This window comes from Humulus lupulus, chromosome 2 (assembly GCF_963169125.1).
Source record: "Humulus lupulus chromosome 2, drHumLupu1.1, whole genome shotgun sequence".
Lineage (NCBI taxonomy): Eukaryota > Viridiplantae > Streptophyta > Magnoliopsida > Rosales > Cannabaceae > Humulus > Humulus lupulus.
In genome coordinates, this window is record NC_084794.1 from 280,512,150 (window position 1) to 280,526,052 (window position 13,903).

A 13,903-nucleotide genomic window follows, 5' to 3' on the forward strand; every position below is an offset into this window, starting at 1 on the left:
GTTAGGCATCAGTACAAGGCTGTGTTTACTAGTCTGTAAATTGTAATGTGATTTTAAAGGGTATAGAAATAAGGGAAGTTTTTTCCTTGCACATTAGGCTGTTAAAGAAATAAGGGAACGGTATAGATCACCAATATTGTTTACTTACGCTAAGAGGAACCACAAGAAGCGGGGTATTAGCCTAGAGTATTTAGCTACTGCTAGAGAATATTCTAATAAACGGTTAGCTTGGGTAAGTGTGAGAAATCTGTTAAATGGTATTAGCCTAGAGTATTTAGCTACTGCTAGAGAATATTCTAATAAACGGTTAGCTTGGGTAAGTGTGAGAAATCTGTTAAATGGTAGTGGGGTAATTGGGGATATAGAGACTTGGTTTGGAGCTGAGAAGTTTGGCTGTATTTTGACATTGCTTATTTATTAGAGAGACCAGGCTCTTGAACTTCCTAGATTATCAATACAAACTTGGTGTTCCTCCTATTTTTTATGAGTGCGCAACCTTGTCAACGTAAACACATTACTTACACATGGGACTGTTAATGGAGTGGAAATAAGGGAAGCCTTTTCTTTTCGAAGTAAATACACATTTAGGAAACAGGTATTAGTGAACGCGCTCACTTGCTAGTTAAATTATGGAGTACAATAAAAAAGTTTTGTAATGCACTTCAACCTTTCCTCTTTACGAATTTCTTTCATTATGGATTAGCAAACATGACCTTGATGTTTTGATTTACTGTTTTTAAGAATTATAGCCTGGTATCTGTAATTTAAATGGATCACTCTTTTAATTGTTGAAGAAATGTCTGCATTTTGAATACGGAAGCATGTTACTTGAAACAATATTAACTTGTCATTTCTCTACTTACAGGTGAAAGGAATGCTAACAGATTTTGGGGATGATATGCACTGCCAATTTCTTGAAATTCTTCGCAGTCTTCTAGATTCATTTACATTGTCAGGAGCTCAGGTGCCTGCCTTGGTCATTCATTCTGTATACACATAATAGTTTATTTTAAATTGGTCATGATGTTTATTTTTTTCTTGAAGAACTTGTGATGATGTCTGCAATTATTTGCTGTGTAATCCCAGACTTCTTTGAGTTGATTGAAGCGCAGCACAGAAGCTGTCCCCAATCTGGCATTGCTACCTTTTGGGGTTAAAGGGAACTTTAAAGTCTTGCTGATTGTATCATATGATTGAATTTGACAGATTAGCATGCGTATATATGTGTATATATATATTTTTAAATAAATGTTTTCTTAACTTTTTCCATAGTTTTCCTTGTGTATTTAGTTAATTACATTAATTTTATTTGTTGTAAATTGTTCATTGACGGAAAACATTATGCTCGTGTATGTGATGATTCTGCATTTTGGGTTTGCAACATTTTTATAATTTATTTATGCAGGTGACATTTTGAATGTTGATTTGTAGTTTATTATGTTTCTGCTGAATTGTTGGAAAACTTGTCATTAGTGTAAGATGAAAATTTTGTTTTTCTTTTCCCTATAGATTTTTGTACTTGTATGGTGTACTGAGTCTTTTGGTTTGTTTGTTGTGCTGTGTTGCAGAGAGACACCATTATTGAAATTTTCTATGAGAAGCATTTGGGTCAGTTAATTGATGTCATAACGGCATCATGTCCTTCAGACGGTGTTGCTCAATCAATTGGTAAATCTTCGGGCTCTGGTGAAAAAGTCGAAAGTCAGAATATCGTGAAGCCTGAAATTTTGTCGAACATATGTGAATTGCTATGCTTTTGTGTTCTTCACCATCCTTATAGAATAAAGTAATGATTCAGATTCTTTTTGTGCAATCATTGTGAAGTAACTTTATGCTATTTGGCCTTTAACGCTCAATTGCTTCTACATCTGTTTTCTGCAGGTGTAATTTTCTCCTTAGTAATATGATAGATAAAGTTTTGCTACTGACTCGAAGAAGGGAAAAATACCTAGTTGTTGCCGCTGTTCGATTTGTTCGTTCTACCCTTACCCGTTGGGTGAGTGAAATAGTTTTGACCATGAAAAATTTATTCAACAGAAAACATTATCGAGTTGTCTAATGCATTAAAAGAATATATGAATTTGCAGGATGAGCATCTGATAAATCACTTCGCTAAGAATAACCTTTTTAAGCCAATTGTGGACGCCTTTGTTCGCAATGGAAATCGTTATAACTTGCTCAACTCTGCCATTCTAGACCTTTTTGAGTTTATACGAAAGGTGCCTCTCTTATACGTTTTCCTTTTCATTTTTTAGATGTGTACAGTCAGTGTAATTCACATTTTACATTTTCGTTACATGCAGGAAAACATGAAATCATTACTTAAATATATAGTTGATTCATTCTGGAATGAATTGGAAAAATTTGAGTATTTGACGTCCATACAATCTCTAAAGGTGAAATACGAGCAGGTACTCTCTCCTTGCTAAACTTATTCTATCACTGGGTTTAGTGCTTGGACTGACATGTATTTCTGCAGTGTCTAGAGACTTGTGGAGCCAGAAGCACTGTTACTGTGGCGGAGCCTAGAAAGAGAATTGATGAGCGTGCTTTGGAGAAAGAGGAAGAAGAATATTTCAACGAGGACAGGTATAAATTAAATTCTGTTGCAGGTTGAAATGACTAGACTTATAGGTTTGCAACTTGAGAACTAAGCTGAATACTTGTCCGTGTAATTAGTGATGAAGAGGACACGGCATCAGCATCAATGCCAAATAACAACAAAAAAGTAGTAGCCCAACCTGTTATAGCAAATGGAGTAGCTTCAAGTTACACCCCTTCAAGGTATTTTATATTTTATTTTAAAAAAAGGAAAAAAGTAACGGGATTGTTTTGCTTTTTTAATAACAACTCTGCTATAAAATTTGTGCATTCTTTTCTACTTTTGCAGTCCCAACTCTGTTGGTCTGGTCGATTACGATGATGATGAGGATGATGAAGACTACAAACCACCACCAAGGAAACAACCTGAAAATGATGAAGATGAAGGAACAATAATAGACCCCTTAAGGTTGAAGCGGAAATTGCCCTTAAAGGACAAGGAACTTGAGCAAGGAAAGAAGCATCGAATAGGTAAAAACTCGAAACCAAAGGACAATGTATTTGCTGCTTTGTGTACGACACTGAGCCAGGCAGTGCTACCCTGCAATAAAACTGCAAGCACAGTTCTCGTATCTTCTCACACAGCCGACGAGGATAACAAGAGTTCAGGTGAGGTAAATCATCATCAGGAGAATGAGCATGCCGTTTCCAGAGACTGTCCTGATAACAACAGCCTTGAACCTGATGAGAACCACCGAGAGAAGGACGAGGCAGCATCTTCTAGAAATTGTACAGAGCTTTTGCATGTAGCAGCCCCGTCCGAAAACAGGCAGTTGAGTGGAGATGATTGTGCATTGATACCACCCAAGTCCTCGCCGGAAATGGCTGTGAATGGTTCCTAACTTGGTCTACAGAATAAGTCAGCAGGGCTTTCTATTCTTGTTTGTTAATTGAATATCGTGAATGGCACCAGAACGCAGTCCCAAGCCGTGGCCAGTGGAACGACACAAAATTGAAAAAAGAAAAAAAAAATGGCAAAATGGAAGAAGCAACAAGAGGGATGGGATGGGTTATGAATTATTTAGGTTTAAGGATCTCCATCACGGATAGGAGGGAGAGATAATACTGTATAGAGCCGTTTGGAGGCCGAAAGAATGTCCTACGATTTGAGCCCTGTCTTAATATAACCAAACCAACCTCCCTTCAGCTGGCTTTTGCGGCTTCGAGTTTGGTAGTGTTGCATTTTGTAAAACATTCTTCAGCATTTGATTTTCTTTTTTTTTTTATCCAAATCTCTTTTTTTTTTTTCTCTTTCATTTCTTTCTTTTGACACTACGAGTTACTTTTAAGCTCTAATATAAACATGTAATAGAGAGTGAGAGAGTGAAAGAGAGAGAGAGAGACACAGAGAGACAGAGAAGGAGAGGGCACCAACATATATGCCCTTGCATAGTGTTCCTTTTACTTTTTTTCTTCAATGTTTTGTGCTGGAATGGAAGGGTGGTTGTAACTGAGACGAAAGGGAAGAGGCCAATTTTTCTCCAATGTAGTTGAACTGGAACCTCATTTATATAGATTATTGTAAATTAATTATTGAACTTAATGTTGCAACTTGCAAAGCTTATCTTTTGGGGTTTTAGGGTTGAGGTTTCTTTAGTTGTAACAGTGAAAGCCTGAGCTATTGTACAATCAATTGTAATTTGATAAATTTATTCAGTAGTGTTAATATTACGAAAATTCAATAAATTTTCATAAAAGAGAAAAGGCGTTCAATTAAGTATACAACTCCCAAAGCTCCTAATGCACTTTCAGTGTGCGATGTTGATAAGTTTAATAACAAGCATTTATATTTATAGCAAGTAACTACGAGCGTGATAGTTTATGATCACTTTTTTATATATAAAAATGAGATTTAGATACGCCCATTTGGTATTATGTAGTGGTATCAGCTCAGCTCAGCTCTGTTCTCAAATATGTGTAGGTAGTCTACTGACTCTAGCTAGAGTAAAGCCACGTGGTCATGCACTTCTAATGAGTGCCACGAAGTTCCAACTGTTGTCAAGATCAGAAGGCACCTACGTAAATGTCTTGCACACGTGTCGGCGCCGTACCACTCTAACTCCCAACTCTCTTCTTCTTCTTCTTCTTCTTCTCTCTGTGGTTATATATATATATAAAGAGGTCAAAAAGCAAGAGCAGAGAGAAGGTTTATAAATAAAGGGAAAGAGTAGAAGCAGCAAGATGAACAGTAATAGTAGCAATAGTAGTTTGGATAAGAGGACGTTCATGGATGAGCTTCGGAGCTTTGATAAAGGTGGCTTCTTAGACTTGGGCCATCCTCTCCTCAATCGCATTGCTGATACTTTCGTCAAAGCTGCTGGGGTCATTTCTCTTTCTCTCTTCTTTATTAATATATATATTATATTATATACATTACTCATGTCGTGCCTTCATACAAAAATGAATGATGTTTTCATCCTCAGATTGGAGCTGTTCAGGCCGTATCTCGAGTAGCTTATTTTACTGCTTTTGAAGGTACTCTTCTTCTTCTTCTTCTTATATAAAGATATGATTATATATCTAGGTAGGTCAGGTGTTAATTAGTTTTCCAGTAAATAAATGCAGGACTTGATTCTTCTTCTAGTAGTGTGGGTAGTATTACCTCAGATGTCTCATCAGCTGCCAAGAAGAGTCGATTCCCAGACCTCAGAGGTTTTTGCCCCTCTTTTCTACTTCCTACTTTTACTATTATACCTTTTGTTTCAAGATTTAGAGTCATGAGATGCCTAAACTTATTATGAATCCCAATACCAAGAGTCTATATATATATATATACATATACATATCAGCATATTGATAGATATAACAATAAAAATAAGCTACTAATATTACCAACTATTCTTGATGGTGATACTCTGAGCTTTTCAGGTGAAACCAACAGAAATTCTCTTGAAGCCATGGTGAGTCCTTTGTATATTTATACTCATACATATTCCATTAATCTTCTTGTTAGTATAAACTAATGTGTGTTAATAATTCTGCAATTTGTCAGGTGAAGAGCACAGGAAAAGAATCATTACAATGGGGTGAGTGTGAGAGCAGCTTCATTAGCTCAATGTTTTTAATTACTTGAAAACCATTTAAAACTCACTCTGTTGTGTTCTTGCTTATACATACATATATATATATATATATATATATATATGGCAGGACTGGCTGGTGGAGTGTATTCAGGTCTCACCTATGGACTGGCCGAAGCTCGAGGAGCTCATGATTGGGTAAGACAGACCACTCTGAATTATTATTTTCAAATATAAAAGTGTATGATTATGATCGTCATATCATATGTGGTAGTGATTGAATGAATACTTATTACTACTAAGAATTATAATGAATTTGAATGTTTGTTTTGGTGCAGAAAAACAGTGCAGTTGCAGGAGCACTGACTGGGGTGGCGGTGGCACTTACGGCGGAGGAGTCGTCACACGAGCAAGTAGTCCAATGTGCCATAACCGGAGCTGCCATCTCCACAGCTGCAAATCTTCTCTCTCACATCTTTTAATTCAATTTGGCGTCTTTAGTTTGGTTACTTTTCTAGTGTTGGTTCATCATAATATTACCTTACCACCACAGCAATGAACACAGTATTTATAATAAGTACAGATATTAGGCAGTTTGGATTATTATTATTATTATTATTATTCTCTAAATGCCCTATAGACAAAAAAATTCAATAAACAAAATAGGCTCACATAAGAGGAAGATAAGCCATTTTTTTTAGATTAAATTTCAAGCATTAATAACATGTTTAGTTTTAGAATCTACATAGAACCAAAAATGTTACTGCCATTTTTTTTATTGGTCTGTAATGTTAATTCTTTAGTTTAAATCATGGTCTAGCAAAACTTTTTTTTTTCTTTTTTTCGAGCTAAAAGTCGATGAAGGGGGCATACAATGCATTAAGGGGCATTAATTAGTACATGTACAAAAATAATACTGTGAATTTCCTGTAGAGATGAAATTGTAAGCATTAAAATCAGATAGATATTCACATAAAGCAAATAATTAACAAGGAGCCAGATTCACAGTAGTAATAAAGGGTTTAGAGTGTACCTACCAGATCAACAACAGGAGGGGAGGAGACAACATAATTGTCTGGGTACTTTAAGCCAAATGTGTGTAAAATTTCTATTTTATAGGCATGATTCTGGTGAGAATTAATATCCATGTAATTATGTATTTGAACAAATTGATGGTCAAATAGAGATGGAAATTTTCTCCAGCCCTATGGGTAGGAAGGACATTTCACGGATGAATTATCCACCAAAGCTTGTTATTACAAGTAGGAATGCATATTTGTACTATGGGACGACCCACCTAATAAATGGGGATTCTCTCTCTAAATAGAAAATAGAGATAGGGATAGAAAATAGAGATAGGGGTAGAGATGAGAATAATTTTTTATTTCCGAATATTAAACGATTGAGGTGGGGATAGGGATGACGCTATCTGCGCTGACGGCTCTATATAAATTTTATTTATTTTTTTAATATTATAAATTTTATTTATTTTTTTAATATTTTTTTTAATGTATTTCATATATATATAAATTACATTTATTTTTTTAATATATTTTTTTTATGTATTTCATATATTTCTTTGTGTGTTATTTTATTTTTTTAAATTAAAAATATTGTGCAAAATTTAATTTTTATGTAATTCATTTTAAAAAAAAAATTAATTTTCTAAATAAATGGGCTCTTTGGAGATTCCCACGGGAAATAGACAGTGATAGAAGGATTAAAATTGTTAACGGAGGCAAAGATAGGGGAGCACTCCTACCAATTCCTCAGTTATATAATTACATGACTATTTATGTTGAAACTAAATTTAACTTTAAACATTTAGATAAAAAAATGTTTTAAATTTTAATGGATTATTTATTTATTTATGGATGTATGAATGATTAATTTTTTATTAACTTGAATAAGTTTGCATCTAAAATCATGAAATAAATAATTTAATAACACTTAAAATATGCAATTTTACACTAATTAATTGGGATTTCTACTTAACTTAATAGATACTGATGAATCTATTGTATAAACGTAATGGTATATATTGTTAAATTATGAAAAATATAAATAAATAAACAGTGCATTACAATAAATACTAAAATCAAATAAACCAAACTATTTATTCTAAAACTAACAATAGTTACAACATATTTAAACTAAAAAGTAAATAAAAAAGCTAATTTAAAAAACTGAACTCAAACATTTAAAAATAAAAAATTAAAATGTAAACCAATAACAACAAGAACTTATATAATCTAGTAACTTGACGAAGATTAGTATCTATTTAACTAAAATATATATATTTTTTAAAAAACCCACCAACATCAATAAAATTAAACTCAAGTGTTTATACAAAAAGTAACCACTCTTTACACTCTAAATGATACCGATAAACTAATAATTTTTTACTATCATAAAAGCTAAACAAAAAGGTTTGCAACCAAACCACAAAGATGAATTTAAAATAAAATAAAATAATATAAACACACAAGCTTAAATTTTAGTGCAACCAAAATGACAAAAACTAATAGATCTTTGCCATAACCATAGCTGTTAATTTATTTATTTTTGAAAAAAGACAAAATGCTTTTTCTCCTCCTGTGAACTATAGCACTTGTAAATTTTTGTCTAAGTAATGATTTGTTGATGTGACATTAAAAATATTTTATTATTAATTAACTGATTTTAAATTAGAAAGTAGATAAAAATCATTTCAAAATTAAAAAATAAAAAATTGATTTTAAAATTTATTAATTATATAAAATCCAATAAATAAAAAATAAATAAACATAAGTAATTTTCAATCCAAATATAATTAAAAAAAACTAAACTCAATATGTATAAACTAAATTTAGTTTAGTTTAAAGATTTTAATTTAGTTTAGAATTATTGATTCTACTTCTGATATTTACAGCTCTCAGTATCACCTTTATAGACAATGATCACGTCTTCTCGATCTCGTAATTGACAGCTTTTGGGTTTCCTAAGTGTCTGACTTGCTTCTTTGCATGACCATCGTTGTACCTTTTTAGCAAAAAAAGAGAATTTTTCACCGACCTACACGTGCGACACCATATAAACTCAAAAAGTCATGGTGAAATTTCTTGGATGACGTCATTTGGTCGCACACGATCCGTTGCCTATAGATAGGCCTTCACCTCTTTTATCATATTTTACTCTTTCAAATTTCTCAAACTTTTCATCTCTCTGAAATTCTCTCAAACCCGAATCTCCATTTTCTCCTCCTGACCTTAAAATTTTCCCAAATCCTTTCTCAAAATCTCTATAACAACAAGTTTCTTGAACTACTATTTGCATTTGCATGATTTCTTGTTACTTGTTACATTGTTTTTCATGCATTTTTGGAGATTTTACACTTCTGTGTTCTTGATCTTCACGTGAAAAATTTGCTTTTTTCTTATAAAAGCCAACGATTTTCTGGGAAAATATCTGTTTGGGAAGTAGGAAAATGATTTAGGCTTCGAGATATACTTCATCGTGTTGATGCATCGAGAAAATTCCAAAAAATCGAGGAGATAGTGCTTGTTTTTTTTGGAAAAAATGGTGGGAATTTTCCCTCCAAAAGGCAAGTGAAAAGTTTTCATGTAAAACTTTTTAACTGCCTTTTGGATCCAACCTAGCTTCTGCTCAAGCGCAAAATTGTGTTTTTCGAGCAGCTCACATTTATTAGGCACACACATAAGATGGTTGAATAACTCACTTCACCTTTATCTGTTATTAGATGTGCCCACGCGATCATTGGGGAATAGATTATTCAATTGACCTGGATTTGCTACAAATGCTGGTCGATGAAGTGGAACGGACTCGACCAGACATTGATCTCAATCGTAATATTTCGGAAGCTACTGATGAATCTGGTGAGCATTCTCATTCTCATTATGATTTTTATTTTGTTCCCAACTAGGAATATTGTCGTATGGTTGAGGAATTAGACCAAGGAATAAGGAAATTCCTTCCAACTGATTGGACTTTTGTTATCTACCCTGACTATGTTGATCCACTCCTGGTCGAAATTCCGACTAGTGAGAGGGCAACAAGCAAGTCTACATTTGTTGAATAAGCTGTAACTATTGATTTTTGCTCTCCAGATATGACTAGGATTAAACAAACGGCCAGACAAAGTCGGTTACAGATCCCCAGGTTGCAAGGCAAGCAACCAATGGGCAGCAACAACTGTCGCAACAACAACCTCCTCAACAACAACAAAAACAAAGCCTGCAGCAAGAACAACAACGCAACAACCGCCGCAAGAGCAGGTGACCGACATCACAAGAATCTATGCTTAGCAAGGGCCTCGTAAGAGGAAGAACGTGCCCCGATACATAGTCCTTGCTACTACCCTCACGAGCAGCCTTCTCGAGGAGTACCCTAAAAAGTATGGAATTTGGGGGATAAATATGGTTAACCCTCAGGTCGACCAGCGTGCTAACCTTCCTGGTGGTACTTTTAGTGTCTGGTCGTGTTTCCATATTTTGGCTGGCGTTACTCTCCCCCTTCACAGCTACTTCAAGGACTTTGCTAGATACTTCGACATTGCTCCTTTCCAAATAACGCCTAGTGGATATTTAATGCTTTCAACATTATATATTATTTATCGCAACCAAGGGTGGACTGCTCCCACTCCTCACGAAGCCCATTACCTTTTTAACTTAATGTCGAACCAAGGACAGTGGGGCATTTGATTCTTCTATTTCTGCTATAGGGACACGACCCGGGTGTTCCTAACGAAACTCACGTTTAGGAGCAATGTGGGTGGCTATTTCAAGGAATATTTTTTGATGATTGACCTGATCCCAGATAACTTGGCCTTCCAGCGATAAGGTAACAATAATCCTTTGTTTTTCTCCTTCGCACTCCTCCTTTACACCAATGCTTAGTTTTATTTCTCTTACTATACTTTTGGTCTGTGGGAAAGACATCTTCCTACGTCTGATATGGTAAGGCGAGCAGCAGCCTTAAACAATCTTTCCTTCGATTAGAAAAACTGCAGGCTGCTCGTGACGAGGGGCAATCTGAGGAGGGTCGGTCTGCTAGATGCCCACCAAAACAACATGGGAGGCACTATTGAGGGTACAGCTGGTGGAAGATCTTCCAATCCGGTAGTTGGCAAGGAGGTGGGGCAATTGAATAGCCTTAAGCGACCCTTGTCTGTCAAAGTGGGAAGGAAACATGGATTAGTATTAGAGAGCAGGAGAATGCTCCTCGCCCAAGGGCTCCAACACCTTCCGCGGACAAAGGGAAGGGTAAGCAGGTGCTAGAGGAGGATGACGATCCTCTCGATATGTCTTTGTAACACCCTGGTTACTCCAAGACCGTTACTGTGAACTTTGAACCGGGCTTAACTTGCTAATCGAGTTCTTTGGTTATAAACGTGCATCTAAGTGTTATTAATAGGTGTTGACCTTGATTTTGGCCAACTGACATGGAGTCAAATATGCTTGATGTGGACAAACACGTTGAAATGAATGTGATGACAAAAAACAATAAAAAACACAAGAATTTATAGTGGTTCGGCCCCAGAATCTGGTAACAACCTACGTCCACTTGATTTCTTATTGATATAGGATTCAAAGGAGTGATCAAAGAATTAGGGTTCAATGAGTTTCACCAACCTCTGAAGAACAAGACAATATATCACATAGAATCACTCTAGTCTCAAATAATTCGAAAGCCAAAAGTCCCTTCCTTGAGCTATCTTTCTCTATTTATAGGCTCAAGGGGGATTACATTAATTTGTTACAGATATTGTTTCCTAAATAATCGGATATTCATGAAATCATTGGAGTCAATCTCGGGATTGACTAAGATCTTTATAAAATTATCACGAGACACGCGGAACCTGCGACCATACTGGTTGCAAGTAAACTTCGACTGCCTTTTGCTTGCAATATCTTGACTGATCGATACCCTAGCAGAACTCCGCCAGGTGTCAGCCACGTGTCCAGAAATCACTTGCCACGTCATTCGTGCCTGTTTTTTGGATAACATTTGCCCCCCAAGTTTATTTATTATGAGCAATAAATAAACTTTTGAGGATACAACCCTTCGGTTACCCTACCATACCTATCATAACACTTCGTGCAATCTTGGAAAAAGCAACCTACCCTTGTCTAATCACGACTTTTCGCTTCCCAAGTAACCTTTCGACGGCTATCACCCTTCCCCACGCTTCGAAAAAGGGGAAGCTGATGATTACTTCCTTTTAATGCTTACGGATAAAAATATATATATAGCCTCTTCAAAGTCTCCTTTTCCTTTTTACTCAAGCCATCACTCTTTCAAGAAACCCTAACACCAGAGCCCCTGTTTCCCTCTGAAGACCGTCCTTCGGCGTTTCAAGATTCAGTCTGTGAACCCTTTTACGCCCGAAAAATTTCTCAACCCTCCACGATCTTCATCCTAGTAAGTTTCTGGACTCTTACGCTTTATATTTTTGCCGTGCATGCTTCTGTAGACCGACTGTTGGGTTCACTCGTTTCTGGGTTGAAATGCATGTCAGTAGGGGGGTTTAATAAGTGATACTGAATGTTGTGTGATATTTCTCTGTTACTAAGGAGTTACGAATTAGTTTGATAGTTAAGATCATGACTTTAGGACGTAAAACCGAAGTAAAAATTCAATTTTTATGCTAGCTGAAAAACCAGGTTTTTCCTGCCCTAAAAGGAGTTGAAAAACCTTTTTAAAAAAAAAAACTTTTTACTTTCACTTTTGATCTGTTTCTCAAACTGTTCGTGTGAAATTTTTTAGTTTTTTGTTAGAATACTATTGTATAAAAGCTTACCTTTTATACTCGACCAGCGTTATTCTAAAAAACTTTCAAAATTCTTCATCCTCACCTCCCCATTCTTGTGTTTGCAAACTTTAATGCCAGATTTGTGGGGAGGTGAGCGGCCCATCGACGACGATCGTCTTGCCCAACTGCTCGAAGGCGAAGAACAACCGATCGACCGAGTTCACGAGATTCCATTTTCACGATCTTCCTCTAGACCTCATCCATCGCCACCTCAAATGGCCCGCTCTAAATCTCTAGGCAAGAAAAGACCTGACTCTGAAAACAGTCCAAATTCTCCTGCCCAGCCTGATTACAGGCTAGGGTTCCCTCGACTAGTGGTCGAGAAAATGCCGCCCCAGACCCTCGTATCCAAGTCAGGGCCCGCCCTCGACATCAAAACCTTCCTGATGTCGAGTGGTATCTCTCCCTCACCAGCCAAGTGACTCCTCGGATGCTTGCCAATTATAGCAGGAAGTATCCTCTTACAGGAGTCAATCTCACAATCCTGGCTGCTGACCAAAGAGCTAACCTTCCCGGGGGTGTCTATAGCGCTTGGTCCAGATATCACATAGAGGCGGGGGCTATCCTCCCTCTACATTCTTTCTATCAGGGGGTGGCCAACTATTTCGGTGTCGCCCCCTTTCAAATTACTCCAAATGGATATAGAATGCTGGCCGCACTCTATATCCTCTATAAGCTTAAAAAATGGCCAGAACCCACTCCTCATGAGGTCAATTTCCTCTTCGACCTTAAGTCCAACCCTTAACAATATGAGATGGGCTTCTTCCATCTCTGTCACCAGGAGACTAGCCGAACTTTCCTGAGTGACACTACCCACATTTCCAACGTGGGGCAGTACAGTAGGGAGTACTTCCTCACGCCGGACATGACTACGAACAACCTGGCCTTCGCTCGCGAAGGTAAATGCTTTTTTCACTGGTCGCTACTTTTACTTAATAAATTCTCATGAACCTTTATAAAGTATACTATGCCTTTCAGGACCATGGTTACGTCCGGACCCAACACCAGACATGGTGTTGAGGTCCAATGCTCTGGCCAGGATGGCAGACGCAGAAAAAAGCGTCAAGTCCCTGGTCACCGATGAAAATCTGAGGCTATCTAGCCTCCTGGCTCCTCGCCATGAAACAAGAGGACCTGTGGTAACAGATGCCACAGCCGAGGGGGATCCCGAGCAGCTACCCCCGGTGTCTCCTCCCTGAAGGAGGCCAACGGGGGTTACGATCAGGGAACCCACTGGCGTCCCTTCAGCAGAGAGGCCTTCTGCGCCCCAAGGCAAGGGGAAACAAAAGGCAAAAAAGTTTGTCATAGACCTGGATGAATCCTCATATGAAAACGGTATTTTTATCTTGCTTTTAAATAGCTTGCCAATTCCCTGCCACTTGTTTGATGGGGACGGCAATTTTACGTATACTCCAAATCTAGGGCCAGACTTCTTCGTGCCAGATAGTGAGTGTATGAATAATAGAGTCAG

The 13,903-nt window shown here is 36.9% G+C and overlaps 2 protein-coding genes across 10 annotated transcripts in view; both read left to right on the forward strand.

Annotated features, from left to right (window-relative positions):
- LOC133819518 (uncharacterized) overlaps positions 1–4,144 on the forward strand; it is a 10,710-nt gene extending 6,566 nt beyond the window's left edge. For 3 of the 9 annotated variants that reach the window (XM_062252784.1, XM_062252787.1, XM_062252788.1), the window contains 8 exons: positions 866–964; positions 1,569–1,786; positions 1,882–1,996; positions 2,088–2,219; positions 2,304–2,411; positions 2,480–2,589; positions 2,680–2,784; positions 2,891–4,144. In XM_062252784.1, the coding sequence (XP_062108768.1) occupies positions 866–964; positions 1,569–1,786; positions 1,882–1,996; positions 2,088–2,219; positions 2,304–2,411; positions 2,480–2,589; positions 2,680–2,784; positions 2,891–3,443 (1,440 nt within the window). In that variant the 3' untranslated portion in view covers positions 3,444–4,144. Of the gene's footprint in view, positions 1–865; positions 965–1,044; positions 1,475–1,568; positions 1,787–1,881; positions 1,997–2,087; positions 2,220–2,303; positions 2,412–2,479; positions 2,590–2,679; positions 2,785–2,890 lie in introns of those variants that run through there. The other 6 variants (XR_009886378.1, XR_009886375.1, XR_009886377.1 and 3 more) reach the window with 4 other exon arrangements.
- Positions 4,145–4,285: 141 nt separating this feature from the next.
- Positions 4,286–6,908, forward strand: LOC133819519 (outer envelope pore protein 16-2, chloroplastic). The gene is made up of 7 exons (XM_062252789.1): positions 4,286–4,923; positions 5,025–5,076; positions 5,167–5,253; positions 5,470–5,501; positions 5,594–5,627; positions 5,752–5,819; positions 5,960–6,908. Exons 1-7 carry the CDS (start codon positions 4,783–4,785, stop codon positions 6,101–6,103), a joined length of 558 nt encoding a protein of 185 aa, XP_062108773.1. The 5' UTR covers positions 4,286–4,782; the 3' UTR covers positions 6,104–6,908.
- Positions 6,909–13,903: the final 6,995 nt, after the last annotated feature.